The sequence below is a fragment of the Lycium ferocissimum genome, chromosome 10, assembly GCF_029784015.1.
Source record: "Lycium ferocissimum isolate CSIRO_LF1 chromosome 10, AGI_CSIRO_Lferr_CH_V1, whole genome shotgun sequence".
Taxonomy (NCBI): domain Eukaryota; kingdom Viridiplantae; phylum Streptophyta; class Magnoliopsida; order Solanales; family Solanaceae; genus Lycium; species Lycium ferocissimum.
Window position 1 is genome coordinate 35478142 of NC_081351.1, and position 14906 is coordinate 35493047.

The 14906-nt window shown below is 35.3% G+C and overlaps 1 protein-coding gene across 1 annotated transcript; it reads right to left on the reverse strand.

Annotated features, from left to right (window-relative positions):
- Nucleotides 1-265: 265 nt before the first annotated feature.
- On the reverse strand, nt 266-11532 carry LOC132033619 (kinesin-like protein KIN-4C). The gene is made up of 27 exons (XM_059423638.1): nt 11359-11532; nt 9618-9817; nt 9209-9355; nt 8881-9033; nt 8535-8785; nt 8239-8414; nt 7945-8069; nt 7516-7552; nt 7303-7394; nt 7113-7229; nt 6793-6906; nt 6623-6703; nt 6370-6532; nt 6089-6189; nt 5815-5913; nt 5618-5731; nt 5367-5483; nt 5205-5285; nt 4786-4857; nt 4595-4717; nt 4319-4404; nt 3029-3079; nt 2692-2919; nt 2436-2601; nt 1570-1665; nt 1020-1466; nt 266-876 (listed from the first exon to the last, which is right to left on the reverse strand). Exons 2-27 carry the CDS (start codon nt 9744-9746, stop codon nt 535-537), a joined length of 3708 nt encoding a protein of 1235 aa, XP_059279621.1. The 5' UTR covers nt 9747-9817; nt 11359-11532; the 3' UTR covers nt 266-534.
- Nucleotides 11533-14906: the final 3374 nt, after the last annotated feature.

The following is a 14906-nucleotide window of genomic DNA, read 5'->3' on the forward strand; positions in this document are numbered from 1 at the left end:
CTCTTTTTTTTTTTTTTTTTTTTTGGGAATTCGCCTTATCATTGAAGAAACACCCCCTCACAAAGGTGAATCTAGTATTTTGATTTGATGGGTTCAATCATTATGTTCATACATTTGAAATTATGGATTAATAGATATTTATTAGTATTTTGATTTTTCACATCCGCCACTGTCCCTATGGTTATATTTTAAGATATGTAACAAACGTTGATTTTCCAGAGATTTGTTTTTAACTTGCACAAAATTTGAGCATTATGACCTCATATTAAATAAATATTGAGCTTTTCTTTGCACTGAGAAACAATCAGTGTCACTTAAATATTGGAACAAGTTCGGAGAATTACAATAGAGATGCTCTTTAGATTAGAGCCTCCAGTGACCACATACAAAGATCAGGACCTACATCAAGGCATCTCTTTTTTCAGGTTAGGAAAAGATTAGCCATAAAAAAATCAAGTGGCAGAACAGCCGTGAGCAAACCTAAGTAATCAACCTCTATACATGAACTTTGAATCAAACAATAGTAAATGCCTCTCAATTTTCTTTCTCGTCCGACACCTTTGCTTGCCGCAGAGGACTTCTAGGAGCTGGAGGTGTTGTCAGGTCAACTGAATCATTAGTCTCAGAGTTCCTTTCTCTTAAGGTGTTGCCATTTGTTAATGCAGAACGCATGGCTCTGGGTAATTTTAATGGAGGAGTATCAATCTCACTGATGTTGTTTTCTGTTTTTACTGATGCATCAGTATTGCTAGGTTGAGATGTTTTTGTTGGGGCATCTGCATTACTTGCTTGAGTCGTAGGAGCAGCAGGAACAAGTTGAATAACAGATTTTTTCCATTTCCTCCGCTGATTGGGTTTTGGTGCATTTGATTTTGCCTGTAAAATTACAAAAGAAAGAAAAGGTTGATTTGCAAGAATCCTACTTGTGCAGAAGGAAATTGAATGGATTTAAGGAATTGTGACATAGTATAAGCAGCCTAGGTCTGGCCAGAAAAAAAGACAGCTAAGGGGTTGCTTACCATGGTATTTCCAATGTCACATAGAGGCTTTCTTTTTGTTTCAACCTCATCCTTTGACTGAACAGGCCTTTCAGAAAGCGCATTCTGCAGTAACATTGCGCCTTGAGAAGCCAGTGTTTGGCTACTCTCAGCTTTATCAGTTCCTAATGTGTTTCCCTCATCACCTACAACATCTAGAGAGGGCAAGTGGTCTTTCTTGGCAGAAGTCTCTTTGTTGCTGCACCTTATAGGGTCACAACCACATGATGCCCCACAAGAACCACCTACAGCCCGGCATTCACATCTGTTTGTCTTGCAAGAAGATTTTTTACTGCACGAACAGCATACTAAACCATAGTCAGTATCAGATTTGTCTTGGTAAGAACAATCTGAATCAGATGTATCCATATCTTCTTCTAGCTCAGTCTTGTTCCATCCACCACTGTAGATTAAGGAACTTCGGTTCCCCTGCAGAAAGGGCCAGCACATGTTAGCAACCCCAAATACAAGTACACCCAAAATTGATAAGTTAATCAAGAGTCCAAGGTAATCAAGAGTCCAAGGTATATGCCTTTTGCCTCAGGTCATAATCATGCCCATCAATGCTGCTTAGCACATTAGAGACAGAGCTGTCAGTCCTTCCCATGGGGTGTTCTAAAGCCAGTTTCTGTAAGCAGTTCAAACAAGAAAACAATTTAAAGAAGGAAAATGGAAGTTATTGTTTCCAAGTTTTGCCACAAGCCCAATTGAGAAGGTAGAGGTCATATCAATAGCAGAAAACAGTCATTAGTAATGCAGCAAACTCGCCAAAAAAGAATCTGTAACTCTATACTTTTTGTAGATTATCCAACATGCATATCGAAGTAGAATTACAAATTATATTCACTTTCCCCAACTCCCCAACATGAAAGGAAGATAAAATTATGATGTTTCATATTATGCACTAGGCAATTGTAAACAGCAATAACCGCTGTTTTCTTGGTAATCCATAGGCCCAATACAAATTATATTCATTTCCCCCAACTCCCCAACATGAAAGGAAGATAAAATTATGATGTTTCATATTATGCACTAGGCAATTGTAAACCGCTGTTTTCTTGGTAACCATAGGCCCAATCATCACACAATATGCTGCTACTTAGATCTGAAAAGATGCCTCTGCAAAAGGAGACCAGCAAATTTAAGCAAACTGATGTGATGACAATACAACTGCTCAAACACATACTCCATTTTAACTATTTCATATCCATCAGTTCCTATTAAAGAAACCTTGACAACATTAAACTTGCCTTAGTAAAAGATAAACTCAACACTTAAAGTGAGGAAAGTGTGTCAACTTGAAGGATAACTTAGTTTCTTCTTTTCATTAACGAATGGAAATTAAGAAGAAGCTACTCGATCAATATTCTGCTAATTCATTCAAAAAGATGTACTGACCATCAACTTCTCCTGCTGAATCAGTTGGCTATTCTCCGACTCTAGCTGCCTCAATTCGCTCTTTTGCAACTCTAGCTGTCTGACCAAATTTACGACTTTTTCCTTCAACTCCCTGATTTCAGCGTCCTTTTCTCTGCATTCAACTTCCCTATCCCTTAGCTGGCATCTACAGGAAACCAGAAGCAAAACAACAGTTACAATTTATTTCAGGAAAGTTAGCGTGAAGCAAAGACTTGCAAGTTTAAAAGGCATTTACCTAGAAGATGATGCGAGGTTAAATAAAAAGTTCATAATATTTTTTGCATCAGCAAGAGACCGGACTTGGTTCCATCTGCCCCTACCACTAAAGGTCCGTTCACGCTCTTCTGCTTCCGATAACTGTGATGCCATGGAGACAAGTGTGCTAGATGAAGTGGCAAGCATGTTTTCAAGTGCATATATCCTGGAATTTCTTGCACCTGGAGACATTTTCTGGGGGCAATCACTGCAAAAACAATTATATAGAAGTATTTAAGTTAATAAGAGTATAAGCAATATAAAATGCACTCGCAGAAAGAACACTTCACAAACATTATTGCCAATAAAAGTTTTACCTTAAGGTTTTCAGCTTCAACTCAGCGACCTCATTGGCCATTTTTGCTCTCCTGTAGTTCAAAATGTCAGATAAAATTATGAAAAGAATAAAAAATTGCACTGCAATCTCTTTGTTTTATTTTAATTATTTAATTTAATATGATAAACGACTATCTATGATATCCAAGCTACATAACAAATATTGAAAAATTAAATATGATATAGTGTGTGGGAGACAGCATCCATAAATCCTTGGTGTCAATGCCATAAAAACATACTACACCATGAAACTGGCCGTTATATGCTAATCCAATATATGATCTCTACTTGAAACATATACAAAACCATGAAATATTCAAAGATCATAGGCTATAGATGAGCCTTTATCACCTGCACCCATCTTGGCACATTAAGACTTGATACAGTTTTCCATATGGAGAGAGTAAGTGACTGAACAATCTTGCACTACCAAGAAGGAGCTAAGGTTGGTATCTGTAGATTGGTAAAGTGGTTGGATTTGGTAAGAAGAGAATCTTGTCCATCTAGTTGCCAGTGACAGAAGGAATATGGGCTAATACAATTCCAAATTTTCTCATTTCTCCCCACCAAAGTCAGATTTGTCTTGGTATCATTTACGTATCATGGGTCTTAAGCCATAAAGATATAATACAAATCCCAGTCCCAGCCATACCCGATGAACTTTTACAAGATATAAAAACCCGGACCCTAAAACTACTTACATTATGTTAGCTCTTAGAAACCTAAACATGTCAACTCTACTGCCAAGTTGATTGATGAATAGTGGCGTTTCAAATGCCACAACTCTTAATGCTACTACAATAACGAAAATGTGCTCCATTGCTTCTAATGCCTTATCCCACCACCTTAGCAATCTGCTATGCACATATATTAGACATAAGTCATTCTGTCACCTAATTGCCCATTCCACTACGGGATGGACTTCAAAAGATGCATCAAATTATGAGGCTAGCATGTATAGTTCGGATGTTTCCCTGTGCAGTAAGCAAGAATCGGAAATCTTGAGGCCAGGAAACCAAATGGATTAGGCTTGGCCAAACATTCAATCAAATCTTTTATGACAACCCAAACTAATTGACTCTCTGGAAAGGAAGGAATGCAGGGAAGAAGTATAGTTCATTGATATTGCCAAAAAAGAATGTATTCCTTCAAATGCAAAAGACTGAAAATAGCAGATGCATCTGGATAGAAAGACAACAACCTAAAAACTTTCAAGTGATAAATAGAAACATTGACAAGTTCATCCAATCATAATGAATTGACAAACTTACTCTTGCATCTGGCGCTCATATTCTGACCGCACTTCATGCACCCGTACAGTAACTTCAAGTTCATGTTCAATTGCTTGCATCAATGCCTGCATGGAAAAACAGACAATTAACTGGGTGCGAAAATTTATGTTCCCAAAGGTCTTGATGATAGATTATTTGAACAAGAAGAATGGTCTTACAATCTCTCTATAGAAGGATATTTTAGTAAACTTTAAATGACAAACGTTTTTTAGATGAAAAATAAATGCCAAAATAACCCCTTCTTGGCACAGATACCTGGAATCCTGCAGCACTAGTACTTCCGGAACCTGCCATATCACGCGATGTTTTTCGAGACTCTAGCAACTCCTTAAGTCGTTTAGTGGCCATAGCAGCCTCTTCGGTTTTCCGCTGCAACACCTGTATACCATTTAAGGTAAGCCACATGATACTTTCAAAGCAGAACGGTTAACAAACTCTTTCTTTACCATCTTTTGCCTCTGGTTCAGTGCCAAGAGCTTATGCATCTCATATTCATTTCTTCTTCCCTCCTTCTTAAGCTGTTGAGACAACGCATGACACAGACAGTTAGTCACAAAAAGAATGAACTTCGCAGCAATAAAAGGAAGTAACCCTATGGATACTAGATATTGTGCTATATATATATATATATATATATATATATATATATATATATATATATATATTCTTTGAAAATCAAGAAAATGAACAAACAGACAAAAAACAGGCAAAGTCAAATGAAAAATGTCATTGCATAATATGTCTCTTAGACGATTTGAATAAAATAGGGATAATAGACACCTATAAAACATAAGCGAGGCTATGCAGGTGCAAGTTTAATTACATAAGACGGTGAACTATAGACTCAAAATTAAATTAACAATACCTGAAGAACCTCCTTTTCCCTTGAAGCTTTCCACAACCTGAACTGCTCAGATTCTTGTTTTATCTTTTGTTGTAATTGAACCTAGATTCAGAAAAATGAATCAGTTGCATGAAAGAAATTCTCTTTTACATTCGAAAGTGCCTGATATATAATAATTAGTACCTTTTGTGTCTTAATTCTGTGGATTTCATCCTGAAGACGTTTTGCTGCATCATCGCTCTTCTGTTTTTGTCTTAAAAGCTGAGATTGAGCATCTTGTTTCTTCTTCAACACAGCAACCTGCAAGATGCAATGAATTATGAGGCAGTGCTTTTCATTGTATAGTTTATGCTTTTTCCCTTCAGGTGGCTGGAGGAGGATTGAGTTGAAGAGGTATATCTTGACTGATTGGTGCATCTATTTTAAAAGCCTACCTGTGATTCTAGAAGATTTAATTTCTGAAGATAGTCTTGCTTCAACTTTTGAGCACTTTCATCAGAATTAGATGAAATGTTAGAAAGGTTGCGCTGAAGAGATTCAATTTCTTTCTGCATCAGAATGTAAAATCAATAGTAAGAAAAGGACAATCATAATAAACCTTCAGTGTCAGCACATAGAGCATATCACTTACCTGCAGAGATTTCTTTTCTAGTTCCAGTTCATGTACTTTTTTTTCATAATGTTGCTTTAAAACTGAGGTATCAACTGTCGCGAACCTCTTCATTTCAGCCTTTAGTAGATGAGACAAGAAGTTAGGAGAGAAAAGTAAAAAGAATATTAAGCAGCAAGGACTAGTTGTGAATACATTTCTTTGAAATTCTTGTTCACACTGTAACCCAACTAAATCCAAGAGTTACATCAAAAAGAAAGTTTCAAGGAACAAAAAACTTGCAAATAAAAGTTACCTCCTTCTGTTCGAGTTTCTTGTCCAACTCTTTAAGCTCCATATCCAATTTTTCTTGAAGAGAAGAATGTTCAAGCTCTTTCTCCTCCACTTCAGCCTCACCTTTACAGAGCAAGTTTGGCATCAGATTAGTTCCCTGATAGGGCTTGGACAAAGAGATTACTATAGAAATCAAACAAGATAAAGGTACGAATAAAAGGGACAAATACTCAGAACACCCACTAAACAGCAGCTATATCAAATGGTTATTTGCCTATCATGCATTATTTAAAAACTGCTTACCACTTGTATCTACACTTTTGATGTCAGAATCCTGCTCACCATAGTCTAGCCCAAGATAATCAACAGGTTCACCAGGCTTTGAATTACTGGAGCTTTGTAAATGAAGCAACTCTGCTTCTAGTTCTTGAATTCTGCTTACATACTTTTTCACCAAATCCAAATCCTAGGAGAAAGGGATATCCAGAACCCAGATCAGAAATTCTGCTAATATACTAATAATGTGAAGTAAGTTTCAGTAGTAATTGAGTCAAACCTGATCAGAGTTGTCTATCTCATTCCAAGGTCTACCATTTTTAGAAGATTCAATCTTTAAGATTAGTCTATCTCTTTCAACCTGTCATATAAGATCCTCATAAGAGACTTCCAGCGTCGAGTCATTTTCCAATTAATTTTAAAAAAATTGCTAATAATAACTAAACAAACCTGGGCATCAATAGCACGTTGTGTTAAATGTTCGCAGCTAATCCGGCGTTCTTTTACCTCCTTCTGTAGCTCTACATTGCTTGCTTCAAGCAAAGAAATCTTGTTCTTAAGAATCTGCCCAACAAACATAGAAACTCAAACAATCAAAGGACAGTACTCATATGTCAAGCCCCTTATCCTGTTTCTTTGAAAGGGTTGGTGCAGATAGATAGTAATGGTAGAACCTCAAGAATAGTACTACTTGTCTCCAACATGCACTGATAGTCCTAGAAAATGCTGAAAATTCCAGTCCTTTGATCACTAAAAGAATATTATTTTACCTGGAGTTCTTCAAAAGGTGCTCCGGAGTCTCCACGAACATAAAGAAGCTCGGCTTGCAATTGTTCAATTTGACTCCTCATTCTTTGCATTTGGGCTGCCATTGGGTCACGGTTGACCTGCGAAAAAGGAATAGGTTCAGAAACAAAAATGAAAAATTATGATGATCTTGTTAAGCAGATTTGAACTTACAATAGCTTTGTTCTGAATGTTGCGAGCACGATTTGCATACTTCAAAGTGTTAAGGGTCTCCTCTGCATTGGTGTCAGCAGGACTGACACAAGCTGCATTCATTCAAGCAGAGCAAGAACAACATTACTTGCAAACATATAATAACGCAAATACAATGCCAATCTCGTAAAGTGAATTAATCAAGCAGTGACTTTAATAATAGTAAATAGGTACCAATCATAACTGTCTTGCTGTTTCCTCCAAGTGAGTCCTGAAAACAAATGTATGCACAAATTACTTTGAAGAAAATTTACTTCCAATTACTCACAATCATTTAATATCGGTTGCTCCTGTTTTAAGGAGAATTTCCTTATACAAGTGTCAGAGTTAGAGTTCTGCTATTTTTCTTTCATTTGGTTTCTCTTCAGAATAAAACTTTCATAGCTCTGTATGCAAATCTCCAATTGATTTTGGTCTTCAAATGAACAATCAGATTGAGTAGTTGGTTACTGAATTATGGCGTCCTATGTGATACAGTCTATATTACTTTATATAATTAATTACATTAAAAAGGGCATTGCAGAAAGCAACCACAGCTGATTGTATAATTTAAGATTTAAGAAATCAAAAGCAGACACCAGTGAGGGCTGCAGAAGTCCATGCCTGTAAGAGACGTGTTAGCTTGCTATCTCTGTACGGGATGTGAGCTCCTTCTTTCCTCTTCTTCTCATCACCAAGGGCACTGATTACATTGCCAAGAGCAAGCAATCCCTTGTTGATATGAATGCCTACACCAGAATGCTCAAACGATGAATACTGGTTATGCACATTTTATGTTTAGTAGCTGGGAGTATATGAGAGATTTTCCATCTAGTCATTAATGTCTCAACTCAAATGGTAGTGTTACAAAATAAATACGTAGTACAGTCATATTTCTAAAAATATAATTGTCATTACCCTCTCGTAAACGCATTTCATCAGCTCCAGTTCGCTTTGCTCGCTCTGAACCAGCAAGGTCAACCAAATGAAGCTTGGCACATAGTATGTCATCACCATCATCATTTGCTGATCCACTTGAGCAATTAGCGATTCTCTTTTGTTCCAATGATATGGTAAAAATGGCATGTGAACGGCTGTTGACATAAACAGAAGATAGGTAATCCACAACTAGATAAAGAGATCCAGAATTTGTTATAATAGAAATCTAAGTGAGGTGCATTCAAAAAAACAGTCATATATAAGGTGATGTATACCTTGACTGACTATTCATCTTTGTGCTTCCAGTGGCTCGTGCCACTGATCCTCTCAACAGGAAGGACGCCATCTCTTCCTTTGTCCTAACTTCGGCCTCCGTGACACCTGCCAGAGTTATTCCTCCATGAACAGTCTCCCTAATTTGAATGGGAATCCTAGCAGGCCCCCCTGTAGGCTTCGCTGTCCCATCAGCTTTGCAAAAGGCTAGTGCATTTTGATCCAATAGATCGAACACATCCTCTTTAAAAACCTGCAAGAATCAAAAATCGAAAGATAAACACAGCATGTCATTTTTACCTTGCAATGACATGTATTTAATGAAATACCAGATTTCTCTTTCCATACCTCAATGAAGGATACTCTGATCAGAAATTCTGTTGACTCCTTCATTGACTCTGCTCTTGAGAATATAGTATTCATAACCATTGGGATCACTCCACCAGTCTGCTCTTCACCATTATAATTAGTGCCCATTGTATACGTTTTCCCAGAGCCCGTCTTCAACACACACATCATCGCAGAATACATACTAGTTAGTCTCTTATGTCAAAAGAGTACATTCAATCCAAGGACATAAACAAGATCAAATAGAGTTGCGTAAAAACAGGAAAAAATCAAGTAAATTAGACCTAGGAAAACGACCAAGAAGTGAGCAAAAATAAAGGCGCCTTACCTGACCGTAAGCAAGCACAGTCCCATTGTAGCCTTGGAACAATGCATCCACAAGAGGCGCAACGCATTCCTCAAATATACGTGAAGACGGATAGCCCCCACTCCCAAATACATAATCAAATGTGAAGACATGTGATCCAATTTGCACCTGTTTGTGGTCAAGAACATCAATAAAAGCCAAATCAGTGTTGCGATCAAATATGATAGTTGAACTTCATGAATCCACAACATTGCACAAGAAAAGATGATAATGTAATAATTCAACACTGAACTACTAAAACTTTTGCAAATCCAACAATTTCATTTATTTAAAATTAAAATGACTCACCAGACCAAATGGACAACTAAAAACATAATATTGTACGATACAAAAGGAATTCACCAGCTAAAAATTAATAAAGTAAGAGCACCTGTGGTTGACCAGGGACTACTGTGACACAATCAGTGCACCCAATGAGAAGCTCAGAAGTAACTAGCGGTCTAATGTTCACAGCAACTCTCACACACTGTGATGTGTCCTTGCCCTCGGAAGTCTCCATTGCCACTCAATGCCAATCCTAGAAACCCAACCTTGAATCAGACCACCCAATGAATAGCAGCAAAACAAAAGCTCCTAAAAAATTACCAATTGAAACAGTCAAAGTTTCCTGTTGGAGTTATCAAACCGCATCTGCCGTCTATGCACAGACAAGTCAGCAAAGATTACAAGAAATAACCAAGATTCTAACTCCATGCATCTAAGACAATCACAAATTTGAACTCATGAATATACAATCAAGACTGAGCATAAATGTTCAATCCAATCTCTAACAGAATGAAGCAGTTGGCAACATAGAATATACAGAATGAAACAGAAAATAGAGTTTGGAGACCACCTAATAAATATCAGCAAAAACCAAGCTCCTAAACAGAACTGATTGTAACAGTCGAAATTTCCAATTAAGGTTTCAAAATCACATTTTCTTATCAAAATCATGAAATTGTAGTAAATAACCAAAATTCTACCTCCATGCATCAAAAACAGTGACAATAAAAAAAAATATGGATAACATTCAATTGGATATTCTATCGCGGACAAAACAAAGACATTGTGAAGATTGAGATAAGTAATTAAGTAAAAACTCAAGTTCGGAGGCCACACATCCTCAAACAGATTACAATTGAAAAACTCATAATCTTACAGCTAGGGCTCCAAAACCCCCATCCCCCATTTTCCTACTGGATTTCCGATGATTCTTACTTTATACAAAATATAGAGCTAATTGCTGTATTTTTCTACTTTTACAAAATTTAATTTTATGACTTAGTTACATAGACCATTAGTTTAACGATAACCGTGAAATTTACTATCCACAGTTGCCGAAACACCAAACATACAAACACAAACGAAATTCTACCTGCATCCGCACATCTATATAAACATAATTTCAACTCATAAATACAATCAGCAATTACCACAAAAAATGCTAAATCAGAGATTCAATCTTCTCCAGCAAAATGAAGCCGCTCAAAACACTCAGTATTCCAGTTAAAAGCTCTACACTTATCACATTCTCCTTATACACTCTTCAAATCACGAAAATTACTACTAAATTAACCAAATTTTACCTCCACGCAGAACAGCAACCAAAAAAAAAAAAAATTACCTAGTGAATACAACCAGTAAATTGGCACATAAACAAACCAATTTCTACCTCAATCCGTGCATCTATATTAACATAATTTCAACTCATAAATAAAATCAGCAATAAGCACAAAAAATGCTAAATCGGAGATTCAATCACTCGAAAAATTCAGTATTCCAGTTAAAGCTCTAAACTAACCACATTTTCCTTATATACACTCTTCAAATCACGCAAAGTACGACAAAATTAACCAAATTGTACCTCCACACATCTATACAAACAGCCAAAAAAAAAAAAAAAAAAAAAAAAAAAAAAAAAAATCTTACCTAGTGAATACAACCAGTAAATTGATTGGCATCTATATAAACACAATTTCAACTCATAGATACAATCAACAATTAGCACAAAAAAAAAAATTCTAAATCGGAGATTCAGTCTTCTACACTAACCACATTTACTTAGCTACGCTCTTCAAATCACAACAAATTTGACCTCCATGCATCTATAACAAACAGTAAAACAAAACTTACCTAGTGAATACAAGCAGTAAATTGGACAAAACTTTCCGATCAGAGATTCAAACTCCGGTGAAATGAATTTTGACCTGAGAAGAGAGATTTGAGATGCTCGTTAAGGGGTAGGGGGTGGGTAGAGAAGGGGGGCGGTAATGCTGTGTTTCAAAAAATGTGTAACGGGAAGTGTCGTTTTAAATTGAATTCAGAGGAGAGATACTTTTAGGTCCGAATTCAAATTTGTCACACGTGCCGTGCGTGTGACTCGCGCGATTGTTTTCCACCCGTTTGAGAATTTCCAGTTTTTTTTTTTTTTTTTAAATAAATTGAATCGAAACCCTATCTTATGAGCTTGATTATAAATTTATACTAACAATTAGTAATTGTAATCTAAACAGAAAGGTAGTCTTTTTAATTTTATAGCAGAAATGTACTCGCATTAATGTTAATGTAAGCAATAATGCTTTGGGAAATATCAATTGTGAATTTTTTATGCTATCAATATAAAATAACAGACTAATTGATTCAAATGTCAATTTGATTTTGACATATATGCATACTTTAAATCGTCAGTTTGTGTTGTATAAAAATACACGTGTATTTACTAAAATCGAATGACCAAAATTTATATACCAAAAAGGGGTATATCGTGGATCATCCATATATAAAATTTTTTTTTCATTAGCACCAAGTCAACTTCAAAAAAAAAAAACAAAAAATTTAATTGATATATATGCATATACAATTATAACCATGTATAACGTGGATCTATCCACGTTATACAATTTATATTGTGTAGATAAAGAGCACATATATATTGAGACTAGATTATTGAAACCAAATCATTGTTGAAGAAAACTTGCTAGCTATGATCTATTAAAAAATAATAATGCATAGACGATTTTTACTTGCACTATCTAGGCGTTTGACAAGGTTGATGATGGTTTGTCGCTATATGAACTTTATTCGCTAAATTGTTCGTATAGTTACATATTTTTTTGATAATACAATGTTAAATAGAATTAGCGACGAATTTTGTTATTTAGCACACTACAAGAAGTAGAGAAATGGCAACAACTCTTTGGCAACAAAAATAATATAGTAGGCAAATGAACTTTTTTTTGTTGCCAAACAATTTAATTTTATTGTCATAGTATTGACTATTATTGCAAAAAAGATTTTTAACAACAAAAAAGGTTGTTGCACATCGTTCAATAAATAGTTGGAAAAGTTTATGTAACAATAAAAAAAAAAAAAAAATTAAAAATGCTTTTTGCAAAAATAATCAATATATAGCAACACAATTTTTTTATTGCCAAATATCTTTTTTCTTGTAATGGCATCAGAATTTATCCATCACTAATTTCGATTTTGCTAGCAGTGGATATGTAATCAATAATCATCCATGCAAAAAATCGGAGACGAGCAATACTAATAAGTATTCACTAAGACTAAGAATGTGCGGGCTGCTTTTTGCCGGCAGCATATTACATGTATAAAAAAAGAAACAAGAAGCATACTATATATCCACCATTATAAAATAAGTAGGCTAGATCAAAAATCATGGAATACTTAGTTCTCATTGGTGGAGAAATCAATGGATGGCTAAATCTATTTAAACAACAACTACATGGGAAACTCAAATTTGTAACACAAATCAAGAGGAAGATTATTAAAAGACAAAAAAGAATTAGAGAGGGCACCATGGATTTTAATTTTAAGATGAGAGTATTAACCACATTTCTAGTTGTAAGATCGAAAGAGAGGAGAAGAGCTGATTTGGGAGCTTCATTTGAAAGAAAAAGCAGGAGAATGAAAGAGAAGAATAGGGGTATTTTTTATTTATAATTTGATAATATTTTTTATTTTATTATTTTTATTTTTTAGATCCTTGGACGAAAGTTTATTTTTTAAAACTTGGGGACTTATTTTTGACGCTCCTATAGCTTATATCCACTTAATTAGCACTAATCATAAAAGGGGTCCTAATACCTAATATGGAAAAAAAATTACCCCGAACTTTGAAAAATAGTTCATCGATACCCTCGTTATACTATAGGACCAATTATACCCTTACCGTTATACTATGGGATCAATTATACCCTTATATGTAACGGTTGCCACGTGACGCATCATCCCAAACTTTCAAAAAAAAAATTTCCCCTCAAAATTTTTTTTACCCAATAAAATAAATTACCCTTTGGGAGACTTGGAAGCCGTACTATAGCCTTGGTTCTTGCTTGTGCTCATAATTTTTCTCTCGAATCGTTAGAAGCATGGTCACAAACTTTTCTATTTTGCTTGTTGCATCAAATGTCATTTGTAGCTCTTGTGCAAAGTTATATGAATTGCGTGAGGCATAGATTATACACTACTTATCAATTATTGGGGTCTGCTATACATAAAGCATGAAACTTGTTAAGTATTTTCACTGCCGTATGCTCAACTAAAATCATGAGTAGAACTTTTGAACCACTTACCCAACTTGATGCTTCATGTTTTCTTCGGTCGGATACTTCCATAAGTTACAAGAAAAGAACAAAGAAAACATCTCCGCAAATAAGTAGGTTATACATAAGGAGGGGAAAATTTATTTGAAGACATCTCCTAACGCAGATAAGGAAATTTTTTTGAAGACATCTCCTCGATAAAGTGGAATTTTTTTTTGAAGGGCATGGGATGATGCCGCAACTGCTTACACATAAGGGTATAATTGATCCCATAAGATAACGGTAAGGGTATAATTTGCCCAAGATATGACGAAGGGTATGAATGAACTATTTTTCAAAGTTCAGGGGTAATTTTGACCCTTTTCAGTACCTAATAATTAAAATTGGGGGTCTAGAACCCAAATAAATAACTTGTTTGGCCCTGTGACCACACTCTTCTGACATTGTGCTAAATTGAAAATCTTTTTCGACGAATAACACACACACGTACCTCCCAAAGGTCTCTTGCCTACAAGATTGTTAGCAGAAGCCAATGTCTTCCCAGAGAGATTCATATATAGCGTTAGGGTTTTTTGTGTTTTCGAATAATGTTAGAGCTTGATGGCCAGTATTTAGTCTTTTTTTATGTACTTACACTCAAATTTAAGTTAATAATAGTTTTCAAAAAAAAAGGAAGGAGTGTCCTAAAATTAAATCATCATCAACCTTGTCAAACGCACCGAGATAGTGCAAGTAAAAATCGTCTATGCATTATTATTTTTTAATATATCATAGCTAGCAAGTTTTCTTCAACAATGATTTGGTTTTAATATGCAAGCGATCTCATTTATATATGTCTCATTTATATATGTGCTCTTTATCTATACAATATAAATTGTATAACGTGGATCAATCCACGTTATACAAGTTATAATTGTATATCGTGGACTGATCCACGTTATACAATTAAATTTTTTTGTTTTTTTTTGTTTTTCGTTGACTTGGTGTGTCAGATGAAAAAAAAATTTGGGGTATATCGTGGATCAGCCCACGATATACCCCTTTTGGTATATAAATTTTTGGTCATTCCGTTTTGGTAAATACCGTGTATTTTTATACCCTTTAGGCCTCAC

What these genes read in the sequence shown, in the direction of transcription:
- LOC132033619 (XM_059423638.1), bottom strand. Translation starts at nt 9,746, where the DNA reads ATGGAGACTTCCGAGGGCAAGGACACATCACAGTGTGTGAGAGTTGCT. An exon ending in CTGTGCTTGCTTACGGTCAG is followed by an intron (nt 9,034 to 9,208) that starts GTAAGGCGCCTT and finishes TGTGTGTTGAAG; the next exon opens with ACGGGCTCTGGGAAAACGTA. An exon ending in AACCTCGCATCATCTTCTAG is followed by an intron (nt 2,602 to 2,691) that starts GTAAATGCCTTT and finishes GGTTTCCTGTAG; the next exon opens with ATGCCAGCTAAGGGATAGGG.